Source organism: Microplitis demolitor, chromosome 8 (assembly GCF_026212275.2).
Source record: "Microplitis demolitor isolate Queensland-Clemson2020A chromosome 8, iyMicDemo2.1a, whole genome shotgun sequence".
Taxonomy (NCBI): domain Eukaryota; kingdom Metazoa; phylum Arthropoda; class Insecta; order Hymenoptera; family Braconidae; genus Microplitis; species Microplitis demolitor.
The window spans coordinates 18,567,420-18,582,439 of record NC_068552.1 but is presented as its reverse complement, the minus strand read 5'-3'; the positions used below and the strand labels follow the sequence as shown (position 1 = coordinate 18,582,439).

General features: G+C 30.3%; 2 protein-coding genes across 5 annotated transcripts; one reads left to right on the top strand and one right to left on the bottom strand.

Moving 5' to 3' along the window:
* The first annotated feature begins 3 nt into the window (after positions 1 to 3).
* Positions 4 to 6,545, top strand: LOC103572447 (uncharacterized). Its single transcript, XM_053741584.1, has 14 exons — positions 4 to 761; positions 1,162 to 1,388; positions 1,467 to 1,703; positions 1,805 to 2,260; positions 2,320 to 2,694; positions 2,778 to 3,005; positions 3,700 to 3,712; positions 4,621 to 4,865; positions 4,931 to 5,161; positions 5,223 to 5,307; positions 5,389 to 5,494; positions 5,557 to 5,824; positions 5,893 to 6,267; positions 6,340 to 6,545. Exons 1-14 carry the CDS (start codon positions 752 to 754, stop codon positions 6,523 to 6,525), a joined length of 3,042 nt encoding a protein of 1,013 aa, XP_053597559.1. The 5' UTR covers positions 4 to 751; the 3' UTR covers positions 6,526 to 6,545.
* Positions 6,546 to 6,704: 159 nt separating this feature from the next.
* Positions 6,705 to 14,365, bottom strand: LOC103572355 (uncharacterized). Of its 4 annotated transcripts, XM_053741040.1 has the most exons (12): positions 13,403 to 14,365; positions 12,897 to 13,058; positions 12,418 to 12,615; positions 12,236 to 12,355; positions 11,810 to 11,869; positions 10,834 to 10,945; positions 10,504 to 10,763; positions 10,280 to 10,336; positions 9,411 to 9,536; positions 9,085 to 9,341; positions 8,832 to 9,022; positions 6,705 to 8,715 (listed from the first exon to the last, which is right to left on the bottom strand). In XM_053741040.1, the coding sequence occupies exons 1-12, from the start codon at positions 13,419 to 13,421 to the stop codon at positions 8,415 to 8,417; spliced, it is 1,863 nt and encodes a 620-aa protein (XP_053597015.1). In that variant the 5' UTR covers positions 13,422 to 14,365; the 3' UTR covers positions 6,705 to 8,414. The 4 variants fall into 4 exon arrangements, with proteins under 4 accessions (XP_053597015.1, XP_053597016.1, XP_008549157.1 ...); XM_053741041.1 differs by lacking the exon at positions 10,280 to 10,336 and having other exon boundaries at positions 6,708 to 8,715; positions 13,403 to 14,364; XM_008550935.2 differs by lacking the exon at positions 11,810 to 11,869 and having other exon boundaries at positions 6,709 to 8,715; positions 13,403 to 14,362.
* Positions 14,366 to 15,020: the final 655 nt, after the last annotated feature.

Here is a 15,020-nt window from a genome sequence, read left to right as displayed (position 1 = left end):
TGCTTGTTCAATGATTATTTAAGTACCTGATGATTATCATTACAGAAACGGAAACTTTTCAATGTTTACTTTTACGTATATGATTATTTTGTCTTGCTACAATTGACATTGCCGCTAATTATAATTTTTTACGGACAATCTATAAATTAATTTAGCAAAGTATTTGCGTGTGTAATTAAATAAAGACTTAATATTTATAATCTCGAGTGATGGGACTTGTCAAAATTAATACCGAGGAAGGAAGTGATAAGAGTTTTAAATACTCTACTACTCTCTTCACTTCCTCAGTTAGTTTTAATATCGACCCGCGATCATCACTTTAAATAAATGTCAATAAAAATTTTTTAATTTGAAAATTAAAGGAAGAAATGTAATATGACACGCGACTCCAGTTGCTAGTTTGATTTATTAGTGATTAATTTAAAAGTAAAAGGTATTAACTGACAATTACAGTGAGAGTTTATGTATTATATCTTTATTAGACTGTCACAAATAACTTGTGTCAAATTGAATTATTATTTTGATTACGACATTGGGAACTTCTTATCAATTTTAACATTTCACTAGCTGCCTTTTTGTAGTCAATCTATTTTGATGTTACACCTCGAGGGATGTGTCAGAGTCATTGAAACTGTCGACCGAGTACCACATTGTCATTTCTTTTGATTTTTTATTACCCATTTTATGGAGTAAAAGTTTTTGGTAATAAAAAATTTTTTTAAGTTTTATATTTTTCTGAACAACTCCGAAGATGATTAGAGGTATGTCTTCTTACATATTTATTAAATAAAAAAATAATAAATATTTTTGATTATTAAATTATCAAATTTATGAATAAAAATTTTTTAATTAAATTTAAAAATTTATCACTGACATAATTTATGGATTTAAAAATATAACAAAGTATTTAAACTAATAGTATTTAAATATTTTATCTCCTATTTCTAAAATATATTTAAACTGGACTGAAATCTTTAATAAAATTAAATTTCTTAATTATATTATCAATTTCATTATCAATTGATATGATAATGATATTATACATTTCGAAAAGTAATTTCTTAATCATAATTTTATCAGCATAAAACATCAAATTAATTTATCAATCAACCGTCATCTTTATCAATAAAAATCATAGACAAATAAAAAATTTAATTACAGGCAAAGAATTGTTATCATGCCGACAAACGCTTTGGATCCTCGTTTTCACAGGATGCGTAATAAATTACATGTTAAAATTTAGTTTAAATTTAGCAATAGTTGCTATGGTGGTACCGAGAGCCAAAACCCCAATTACTTCACAATGCGGTTCCAATGAAAACGTATCAAATTCAACGATCGCTTCCAATGTCACCACAGTTCTGCCTATTCTCAGTCAAAATATATCGGTAAAAGATATATATAAATACATGTATGACATAATTTCCTTATAATTAATAATAAATAATAATTATATAAATTATTAGTATGCAGATAGATTCAATTGGACAGAATATGAACAAGGATTAGCCCTGGGAGCATTTTTTTGGACATACTGGGCAACTCATGTAGTTGGAGGGCTTTTGGCCCAACAGTACGGGACTAAATTGATCTTCGGCGGCGCAAATTTCATCGCTTGTATAATTGTACTTCTCATTCCAGTCACAATAAAGTATCATCTATATGCGTTCCTTGTCCTGCGAGTTTGCCAAGGCGCAGTTATGGTGAGTAATCAATAAATCGATTCCTTATTCATTGTAATATTTACCAAATACCAATTCTAGTTGGCAGTTACCGTAATAAATTTTAATTTTTGAATTATCAGGGAGTAGTTTTACCGTCGATGAATATGATGACAGCAAAATGGATCCCTCCGACCGAACGTAGTAAATTCGTAAGCGCTTACATGGGCGGATCTGTTGGTACATCGGTTACATATTTACTGTGCGCATTTATAATCCATTATTTCAATTGGGAAACAGCATTCTATACAATGTCCGTCGCGGGAATAACCTGGTACTGTTTTTGGCTTTACTTTGCCTACGACTCACCTCAACAGCATCCGAGAATAAGTAAAGCCGAGCTGAATTACATTTTGGAAAACACGCCGCCTTTTATTAAAAACAGCAAAGACACACCTATTCCCTGGAAAGCTATTTTGACCTCAGGGCCATTTTGGACCACTGTTTTCTCGCACTGGGGAATTACGTGGGGATTCTATACTCTCTTGACTCAAAGCCCAAGTTACTTTAGCTTCATACATGGATGGGATATTAATATGGTACTTTATTTTCTATCAGTCTCAATTAATTTTATTTATAACTGAATAATTATTTACAGACTGGATTAATAACTGGGGCACCGCATATTCCTCTGATGATATTCTCATATACATTTGGTATTTTTTGTGACTGGTTATTGAAACATAATAAAATGAGTCGCACAGGAGTCAGAAAACTTGCAATGTTCATCGTAACATTCGTTCAAGCTTTTTTCATCATCGGGTTAAGTCTCAGTGGCTGTCATTCCAATTTCGCTGTAGTCTTTATGCTCGGCGGTACTGTAGCCAACGGCGCTATTTCTTCAGCAACACTTGCTAATTTTGTCGACCTGAGTCCTAATTACAGTAGTATATTATTTGGAATTTGTGGTCTTATTGCTAATGGTGCCGGTGCTTTGTCGCCTTTCATCGTCGGAATACTTACTAATGGGAATGTAAGTAAAGATATAATGCATTCTAAATAATTAATTTATTAATTAGTGAATATGACATGGCTAATAATTGTTTTATAATTTAGCAAACGATAGGACAATGGCGCATAGTATTTTTGATAACTGCTGGTAATTTAATATGCGGCGGAATTCTTTATTTATTGTGGGGAACTGGTGAAGAACAGCCTTGGAATAATTTGTATAACAATGATAATGAACAGGGTGAAGAATTACAAAAACTTAAGCATGAACATACAGAGATTATTGAAAAATGCGCAGCGATAGATGAAAAAAAATTGGAGAAAGAAAAAGAAGCTAACGGATTAAATTGAAATATTTCTTCACAACTTTTGGTTTTTTTTTTTTCTTTATTAACGACACCAGGTACGATTAGCTTCGAGTAACGTGGTCGACAGAGATAATAGTCTATACTAATTATTTTTTTTACGCTATTTTATCGTTATTGTTAATTATTGTTAATTTAAATACTTTATTTTTATATATGTTAACACCTAGAAAATTTTTAAAGTAAGATTTTAATTGTTGTGCAAGTAATACTGTGTATTATGCGCTTTTTTATTGTATAAACAATCGATTGTAAAAATTGTAATTAATAATGATATTAATAAAAATTTATTGTAAAAATATTAAAACTACGCACGTGCTTTCGAGTCAACCGCAGCAGAAGAGAAGAGATTTTTCATTAATTAGCTATTTTTTTGCTGCTGACAGCCCCGATTCTGTTTTTTTTCAAGTCCTCGGGGGTATTAGACATCTTTTGGAAGAATGCTAGCAGACTGAGTCCAGATTTTCTACAGAATTTCTTAGGCGACGATCCTGACTAAAATTAAGGCGTCCGTTGGATGTTCGGCCTCAAGACCTCGAAATTTCTCCATTTATTGGAACAAAAGTTGTCTTGATCTGGAGCACCGCAAAATCATGTAATTAGTATCGCTGTGAATAAAAATTCCAAACATAAAAAAAGTAAATCTGAATATTGGGTTTCAGGGAGACCGCAGATGTATTGGAAAACAAAAAAAAATCCCTTCAAGTTCTGTATCAAGTGTTCAATGCAAATTACATTGAACCAGTCAGCATCGCCGAGTACTCTCATCTTTACAATTTATCAGCACAATTTTGAAACATAAGTTTGTATAAATATTTATAAAACCGTTTACTGTTTTTAAATAAAAAACTGAATCGTCTAGTAATTTTTATCTATTCAGCTAAAGGTGTTTTTTTTATCTGTTTATTTAAATTATTTTGTCAGGTGATAAGGTGAACTCCTTGTCTATATAAAAGACGATAATCAACAATAATTAATTTTTACGATAGTTAGTCATGAAAATAAGTCTTACATTGTTGACTACGAAAAAAAAATTTTTTTTTTAAATTTACTGAATAATTTTATTTTGACTAAAGTGTTTTGCAGTATTATGGAAGATTTTATAAAAAATTAATAGACTAGACATATATGTTTAATTATAATACCCTTATCAAATCGTAAAAGGGTCAAGTTAATAAATTTGTCTTTCTCAAACTCTTATTCTTCTTATCGAATAAAATGAGAAAACGGCAATAACTATATTTTGATAATGGATTGTTTATTAGTTGGTATCGTTACCGGGTTATCGTTTAAATTTTAATTTATCACATCAATTTGTATTTTTTTATGCGCGGATGCACTACATTTAAATTCTGCTCTATCAGTTCGTCTTCGGAGTGAGTGATTTTTAAGTCGTTTAATTTCAGTTGACATCTTTTTGAGTGAGTGTTTGATCATGTCGCTAAAAGGTAAAGTATAAAAATTTATAAATAATTAACACAATAAAATATCAGGAGTGAATTCGGAATGATCACAAATTTAATTCGCTTTTACTCCGGTAATTTTTTATACTGCATATATAATTTTATATTTTTTTTTTAAAGATTTAATAAGCTGTCGAGATGTTTTATGGTGGATGGTTTTTTCTGGTCTGAGCGTTAACTTTATGCTAAGAGTTAATTTGAATCTTGTTCTTGTTGCTACTGCTAAGCAAACTGAAATTTTACCGTCTGTATATCAATGCGGACAAGAAATAAATAATATAAGTATAAGTAATGTGCAACAGAATATTATTAATAATAATAATTTTTCACTGACTAATGATACAAGTGATGAAGAAATTGGAAAAGTAATTTTTGAAATATTTTGTTGTTATTTTTATTTGCTTACGATATTAATTATATTTTTTTTTAGAATAAATATCAGTACTCGGAGTACGAACAAGGTCTGGCAATTGGTGCTTATTACTGGATTCACTGGATGAGTGAAATACCAGGTGGCATTTTGGCGCGAAAATATGGAACCAAAATGGTTTTCGGTGTTGGAAATTTACTAGCCGCCATATTGGGATTTTTTTTATCACTTACTATGAATTACAGTCTCTACAGTCTTATATTTGTGCGCGTACTTCAAGGATTAGTTGCTGTAAGTTTAAAATAAATTTATTTATTATTTTCAAAAATTATAATTTGCTAAATAAATTAAGGGCGTCGCTTATCCTGCAACTCACGACTTGACAGCCAAATGGATCCCGCAAAATGAAAGAAGCAAATTTGTGAGCGCATATATGGGTACTTGTGTTATATATTTTTATTAATTAGTATTTATGATTATCGATAACAATTATTTATATTTCGTTAATTTAATTTTAGGGGGAAGTGTTGGAATCGCTCTGACATATCCACTGAGTGGTTTTATAATTGATTACCTCGGCTGGAAGTTCGTATTTTATATAACTTCACTTTTTGGCATCATCTGGTAAAATAATTCACTCTTATAAACCATAGTTACGTGATAAAATGATATATTTATTCGTCTAGGTGTTTCTTATGGATAAGTTTGGTCTACGACACACCGCAACAGCACCCACGCATATCAGAAAGCGAAAAAAAATATATCCTAGATAATTTAGGCGCATCAGTAGACCATTCAAATCGTAATTTATCAATACCATGGAGTAAAATATTAACATCATGGCCAGTATGGACATCGATTCTCTCAAACTGGGGTACAGTTTGGGGATACTTTACTCTAATGGTCCAAGCACCGGCTTATTTCAAATTCATACATGGCTGGAGTGTTGAAAAAGTAATTTTTAAATTCAAATTAGCATCTGAAAATTCATAATTAATTGTACTTATATTTTTAAACAACAGGCAGGAATTTTTTCCGGTCTTCCTCACTTCCTGACGATGATCTTCAGCTGGATATTCGCTTACATAAGTGACTGGTTACTGCAAACTGAAAGATTGACTCTGACTAACGTGAGAAAACTCGCAACTTTTGTCTGCTCCGGAATTCCTAGTGTCCTAGTACTCGGACTAGCATTCAGTGGTTGCTATCCCGTGCTTGCGGTAATTTTGATAATGGGTGGAATAGCGTCAGCTGGCGCCGTCAGTTCTGGACCCCTATCTAATCTCGTTGACCTCAGCCCAAATTATGCGAGTATACTCCTCGGTATCTGTGGCCTTGTGATTGACGTTGCTGGATTTGTCTCTCCATTAATCGTAGGATCTTTAACAAACGACAACGTAAGTTAAGAAATTAATTCACAGCTTTTTCAATAAATTTAATTATTAACTTGTAATAAATAATTTATCCAGCAAACTATTGACCAATGGCAGCTAATTTTCATCATTGCATTTTTGAACATGGCAACCTGTTGCCTTATTTACTGTATCTGGGGCACCGCCGATGAGCAATCATGGAACCAGTATCGCACGGTCAATAAAGACGAAGATAATTATAAAATAACAATTGAACTTAAAACACAATTAAATAATCAATGAGACTTATAATTAATATAAATAATTACAATGAATTATTTACTTGATATTTTAGTTTTTATTACATAAAGAATAAGAAGTTTAAATTAATACAAAAATTTAAAAATTACCATACTAAAAATTCATCAATTACAAATTGTTAATAATTTCTCATTACAATTATTAAATTTTCATAAAATTGATTTAGACAGTGCTAAAAAATTGGTCCATTGGAAGACAGTATCATATTAATTAACAATTACTCAAATAAAGCTGGGGTAGTTTTAAATATTTAATAAATAAAATTAAATATAATGCAATTATTTAAATGCGCTATTATGAAGGTAATGATTTATTAATCAGACTAGTGTCGCATGTGCAAGGCTCAAGCCAACACATTAATGTACTTATCAAATAAATTAATTAAACTCTAAAATAATTATAATCAATTAAAAACATTACTAATTTATATTAAGATTAAATAATTTATATATTATATTTATATAGTAAATTTATTGATAAACCTCTGTAATATATTTGTATTTTTTTTCTGTTTCATATACTTTGATATATTTGATATATCGTATACTTACGTATATGTTGATAAATTTGTTACTGTAGTTCTCTGAATTTAAAATTAAATGCCGCGTCTACGCGACAAGTGATTTATTTTGATTTTTATTTATATTATATTCTCTATAAATATAAACCATAACTCGCTTAAATAAAAAACAAACAAATAAATATTAATAAATAAATATGCCTGCATAAAAAAGCTAATTATTAATTAAAAATAAAAATAATGAAATTTTTATTAATGAAGCTACTTCGCTAAACTTTCGCAGCCGTGAAATTTTTTAAAAAATCTATCTATATCAATTTTATAATTTATTTTGTCCCGAGTCCTTGCTCGTCAATATATTTTTTCAAATTTATTTATTTATTTTTAAATAAATATGGTGTTTCAAACGCCATTAATTATTTTTCATCAATCTACCCTGTAGTTTTAAATGTTAATTTGTAAGTCACGTAAACGTGAATGAGAATATGGCAGTAATTTTTATTTATTACTTGAACACACTGGCACATAGTATAATAATTACTATTCCAATAAATATATTCATTATTTATTGATAAACTTTTGTATAGATAAAATTACTTTCCGTCAAAATAAAAAATAAATAGAGAAGAATTGTTATTTTCAATGGCTTTGAATAGCTACTTACTAGAGGTGTGCGAATCGTGTTCAAATTTAATTGCATCAAATAATTAGAAACTTCTGAATCATCCGAAAGTTTTCGAATCTGCAGCTTTGAAAATTACTCGATTTGAATCAAAATTATGATCAACTTTCAATTATTCAATTTTTATTTAATGAAGAGCTTAGTTTTTAAAGTAACCAAAAATAACTTCCTCGTAGATTCTTATCTGAGTATTTACCTCTGACAATAATTTGAATTAGAAAAAATGTTACAATTTTAAGTCTTTGAAAAAATCATTTTTGAATTATTCGTAAATGTCGGAATAATTCGGAAAGTTTCGAATTATTCACACACCCCTACTACTTATATCACTTTTAAATACTCCATTTTGATAGATAACTCTCTAAGTGTCTATCACATTTTAATAAACATTTATTTATATTTTTAACAGTACCATTTAAAATTTCATTATTTATCAGGTTTATCTTAAATACTTTTTGTTTTTCTTTAAAACTATTATTAGTTAATCACCTAAATCTAATATACGCATTTTTATTATGCAAGTTTGATTTATTATTTGTTATTAATCGCAAGCTAACTTTAAATCTCTACGTAATACTCAATCTTAAACATTTTATTTTTAAATATATTACTATCAATAAATTATCTCAAGTCTCTAATTAATATTAATTAATTAATAAATTCTAAAAATTAAACATTGGTCGGGGGGTCCATCGAGCAAATAATGGACTTAACTACACTGGCAGCCGCCAAAGCGGCATAAGGCTGCCATTCTTTGCCCCGCGAACCGTCTTTGTAATCACAAATTCCTCGTACTACAGCAAAGCTGTCTCTGCAGTTACCCAGTATGCTTTCGACGACAGCATCCATTTCTCCATCAAAAGCCAGACAGCCAAATCGCGATGCAAATTTCTGCCTCAATTGATCGTCCCGGGATATCTGTCTACCGGAAGCAATTGATGCCAAGTGCATGCGGGGGCACCCGATCATCCTACAAGACAATTTAGTTTTTTTTTTAATGTAATGACTAATGACTATAATAATTTAAGTAATTGAGTGGCTCCTCAACAAGACAATTGGATTATTTAAATTACAAAACGACAATACCTTTTGTTCGGAGTGTCTTGTGGAGCGGCCGGATGTGCAACTTCGATGACATCCCGATCTCCGATAGCCATATACAATTTATCAGACTCTAAAGGCGGTTGTTTAAAGTCATGCTCTGATTGAAGATTGTCCAAGTTTTCAAGGCCTTCTTTTAAATATTTTTTCCATGGTACATTTGATTCATCTTCAGCCTTTTCACACACAAATTAATTCATTAAAATCACAAATTAAATAATTTATAGTAATTAATTACCTGTTTTTTAATATTCATCGCCAACTCTTGAAGTCCCAAATTAACAGGACAGTATTCTTTGGTATCAAAATGATAACTGCCGTCTTCCTCATTGAATTTAGCACCTTCGCAATAAATATACACATATTTTTTTGTCATTGGTGTTGGATAAGACACAACGACGTCACCTAGTCGCACATGTTTGTTGTAATCAGTGTAATGAGGCACTCCACCACCGACACCCACCAGAAAGACGTAGTCAACTTTTTGGAAGGTTCCTACATCAAGAAAAAATTTGATTAATTAATAAATCATAAAATTAAAAAAAAAAAAAAATAAATAAATACCAAGTAATCGTGTCGTTGTATTTCCCGCGGCAGTCATAGCTTCTCTTTCATGGCCAACTCGCGGTAATTTTGTACATACTATCCGATGATCACCAATATTACCTAGTGTATATACGTTAGATTCACCTGTAATTAAAAATTAATATTAATAAATAATTAAATAAATTTTTTGTGTAACAAACAAAGTGTATTGTACAAAAAAATAACAAAGACAATGCGTGCCGATCCCGGAGCCTATAAAACAATAAACAATATTTTACATTTTATAATTAACACGTCCCTGTGTGCTTTGTAATCATAATTAATTACTAAGGGTATGCGAATAGTTTAAATTTACAAATTATTCGAATCAAATCGAAGTATTCGATTCAAATTTATAATTTTTCAAACAATTACAAAATTTTCTTTTGAACGGCTTAAAATTGTAATATTTATTACAATAATTCAAATTTTCGTCGGAGGTAAATGGAGTTCAGACACAAATCTTCACAAAAATTATTTTTAGTTACTTTAAAAACTAAACTCTGCCTTTCCCTTCTGATATAAATCATAATTTTATCGATTCGAAAATTTCAAATTATTCCATTTGAATTTCGATACTCGATTCGATTAGATTCTAACACGATTCGCACACCCCTAGTAATTACTAATTAAATTAGTTTTAAAACAATTAAACAAACAAATGATATAAAGCTGATAAATTTATACAAATGATTGTTTTCCCGTGTAAGAATGATCTGCAGTGACACCTTTTCTGTTCTTTTTTTTAAGCACAATCTCCAAAGCGATGATATTAATTTATTAATTATCAATTAATAGCATTTAATAATATAATATAACACTGCTATATTGTTATCAAACTACTTTACCAAATCGGCAAATTACTCGAGGCACACCATCAGTAGAATCTGGAGAACTTGCAGTACCTAAAGTTTCATGCATTATAAAAATATCTATTGCTTGTAAGATTAAAAAGCCGGTTTTATTGAGAGTTGTAATTAATTATTAATTATTGTTTATTAATATAATTAGATTAAATTATTTCTAAGAGTAAACAGAAGTAATAAAATAAATAACTGATAAGTAAACGTACCGACAGTAGTGTAACGAACAAAAGTTTCCTTATTTTCAATCATCGAGTCAACGGCAAGTTTCTCGCAGTACTGAGCAGTGATAATTGCTATTGTTGGTTGTTTCGCACTTGCCATTGTTGGCATTTGTTTGACAACTTTTATCTGAGTGTCTTCATGAGCTACGCGAGTAAACGCGCCGTGTTCCATTGCTTTAACCAGTCCTTTAGTTTGCAGCTCGTTCACTATCGCCTCTACTGCATTCGGTTCCCAATTGTATTGTCTATTAGAATTAAACTTATTGTTTAATATTTAAATCAATTAATTAATTAATTAATTCATTAAATACTTACTTGGCAATATCGATTACAGTTACAGGATTTGGATACGCAGATTCAATTAATTCAAGTACTTTTTCAGCCGTCAATTCAACAGACTGTCCCATTATTGTTTCGTCAGAAGATACTAAAAAAAGTAATTAAATTGTTAAGGAAAAAAAATATATTTTAGTAATTAAATTACAAAAGATTGGAGTTGATAAAATATTTTATGAATGATGATTTAAAATTTAAATGAATAGCGTGATTGATGATTTATCTATTGGAGTTGCTATTAAAAAACTGTTGATAGTGGCATGTAAATATGTATGTTTATATATATGTTGTATATTAGTTAAGCTTGCATGATAAAAGTGAAATCATGTAGATATGACGGTAACTAAAAATTAGGGCAGTGTGGCAGTTATTGATTATGCTGAAAAAAATATGATAAAACAAGCACAAGAACATGATTGTTAACTCAATATTGTTATGGTTACAAATCCATGACTTACTTATTTATTATAATTATAATTATTATAATAAATTATAATTGTTTGTCTACTAAATTTTCTACCACAAAACATCTAGTGAATTATAAAATTTGAATAAATGATTTAATAAACGATAAATGTTTAAAAATATTTAAGGTAATTTACTACAAAAATATTTTAATTAAAAATCTAATTGACGTTTGTGCATCTATGGTTGCATTCGTGCAAGTATTTTTTTTTCTTATGTATAAAAAAAAAATGTTCTATATATTTTTAAAAATATTCACTAATTTATGATAATTAATAATTTATATGAGTAAGTGTTGCGGTGTTAATTTGTCATTAAAGACTCGAGCAATTGGTAATTGGTATAAAAAATAAAAAATACATTCAGAAAAGACAAAACACACTAAGAGCCTGTGAATTATTATGTCAATAAATTAATAATTTAAAAATTGCAGAGCTTCAAACAGTGTTTTAAATAATTTATTTTTTTTCTTCTTTTGCCTAAATCGAACCTGCTATCCGAACACTTTTCTTAGAGCGAGGAAGTGTGAACAAAGAGTAGCCAGTTTGAGCTGTGAATTAAATGCAATATTTATTTATATGCTTACATAAAATATATGAATACTTAAAAAGTGATTGGTGATTCAAACTCTTGGCCAATCATCAATCCCATTAATCTCAATATTTTTAATTTAATAAATGATAAGTGATAATAAATTACTAAGCAATGAACGGAATTTTGTTTTTTTTTTTACGGACCACTCGTGTCAATGAGACTAATTTAATTAACTCTGACCCCTTGTTCGAGCAATTACTTGCTTAACCACTTAAGAATAATCTGCATTACATTAGTATATATTCTCTTATATCACAGATATATATATATATATGTATATTTATTTTGTCTATCAAGTTAAATTCATGATTGATGTACTTACACGGCCTAGTAGGTAGCGTAATAGGTTCTTCCAGTTGTTTTAACTCAACTTCTAGCTTTTTAATACTAGGATATTTATGCTGCATCAGTTTCATTATTTTTTTAATAAATCCCACGTAATCTAAAAATTGATAAATCAATAAATTAGTTAAAAATAAATTTAAAATTAAGTTAATAAATTACCTCGTGGAAATTCTTGTGGACTAACAAGCTCACGAAAAAATTCTTGAGCAACACTGGGATGTTCTGCTTCAGATAACGAATTAATAAACCAAAATTGTAATGTACGAGATTCCTGTGTATGTTTTTTAGTTTGCGCGCTTACTAAAAATACACGAAATTCAAGACAAACGTGGGCTGGATTATAAATCCCATTTGAAACTGTAAAAATATTTCTCCATTTTAAAATAAATCTGACTCATTTTTAAAAAAATAATGCAGCTGTTATATTTAAATTTAAATATAAATATTATCAGTGACGCAAAAGTGTTATCGTTAATTAAACACTAATGGCCTTTCTTATGAAAATTGATTAAATATCCACGGCAATACTAATCCTATAGCTCTACTAATTACTAATTATTGATTAATAGTTAATCTCTAATCAGTAATGCTCTAGTAATTAGTAAATAATTAGTAATTGGTAGTAAGAGAGATTATACCAGCAACTGCGTGTTTGTTAATGACAATTCCTTTGTGGTCGCCACCAGCTATATGAACATCTTGCTGGTCGTTGATACGCTCAGGAGGATCCAGTGCCTGACGTTCAATAATTAACGTCGTTGATTTAGCAGTCTTGGACTTAGGCGTCATCACAATGTGCTCTATCAACCATAAAAAAAGAAGACAAGCTCAATAAAATTATTCATCAATGACAACTACAATGAAATTTTATAAATAATAACAATAAAAAGTAAATAACCGTAACACAATACATATATGTAGTATTGCGATAAAATTACTTAATCATATCGATAACATCTATAAATAAAAATGCTAACATGCTGAGTTAGTCAACAGAAAATCATTGATAAAAAATTCCAATAACATCCAGTGAGTCATATCTTTACGTCAGATACTGAAACACTTGATAGTATTTTAATAAATAATTAATATAATAATTAATAAAAAAAAAAGAAGGTATAAATAATAAAATCAGGTCACTGACCAGTCTTTCTATCGGCCATCCTGACCAGCGAACCTTTCAGAGCAGTCAATAAACAAGTGAACTCCAAATAGGTAAGTAACGTTAATCGATATCAACAATTGACACACGTGAGCTGCGTTATGACAATTGAATTAAACTGTTGGGTTGCTCTTAAACTGACTCAGCACTCACTGGCGAACTGGTGAATCCAAAGACTCGAGGACAACTGACTGAGAACTGAGGAGTTATCAGAGAACCGGGCGCGCGGCGCGGGACCGATGACTGATCTGGCAATCCCACTACGTACATAAACCACCAGTTACTAGCACACGTACGATACTTGTAGCTAAATGTAACGAAACGTTACGTTAAATATTTAGTGTACGTAGAGTAAGTAGTGTGTGTTATACTCTCTTTCAGTCCCCTTGCCTCTTGGACCCCATCACCGACAACAATGTTCCCCTTCTTTCCATTACACATCCAACGTTCAACGCATCTGCCTTTTTCGCTTCCGCGTTTTCCGCGTCGGCGCTAAAATCCTCCCGAGATCAATGGATTCATCGATCTTGCCACGGATATATATAGATTTCCCCTAGTTTTTTTTACAATCAGGAATCAGCATACTGAGATGCACAATTGTCATGCGATGATTCACCGTCAGATCAACTATTTATTAAAACATGAGCTGATGGTCTGCATTGATGCCCTGTACTAAGATGGATTCAAATTCCGGTATGACTGGAACCTGGATTATGAGCTCCAATAACTTGAACGTTTTCTGCATACTAGACTGTACGGGCTTACATCACAAAGCGAGAGCTGGGTCGAAGACCTGATGGCTTACTTCAACCCCTCGATAAACTCGTGCTACACTTAGGGAGCATTGAACGTTCAATTTACTGGGACAATGGTCGATGATAGACACAACTTATTGTAATTGCATTTAAAGTCTAGACTCTAGAGCCTAGAGCCTGCTGTATCTATAGTGTCGAGTCTAGACCTTGCGGTTGACGTGATCCGATAGCTTTTTTTTGTTTAGATTCGGCCACGCTCGATCGACTGTGAATTTCATGACGCGCATATTTAAATTGCGACCGCCGATCCATGGATGTTACGACTGAGTCCGGACTTTGATGATAATGTTGCATTATTACACGGTTGAGAGTTTATTTTATATTTAAACTTGACGAGATCCAATGACGAGTGTCCTTTCGATTTCCACTGACGTCAACGGGTGATATCACTTTTATTATATACATGTATATATTTATGTATATGTGTGAATGTTTATTTATATTGTTATGTTTTTTATGATATTATGTATAATATATGGCACGTAAATTTCTCCTTCCATTGGACTGTGATTTAATACGATGAAAAACCTTCGGATTTCCTTATGTAGTTTAAGTTTACACGTTTTTCTTAAGTTTGTTTTCCTTGACACACTATTTATGGTAAGACGATTTCTTAGTCGAGTTTCTAAATTATAAATTAAGGTGACTATTTCATATCTTTATGAATTATCATCAAATATTTGGTTTCACTGCGTAGATATTTTTTATTTATGATAATACTCTTTTAGAATAAGATAAAATACATTTTAATTTTGTTGATGACAATAATTAATTTATATATTTTT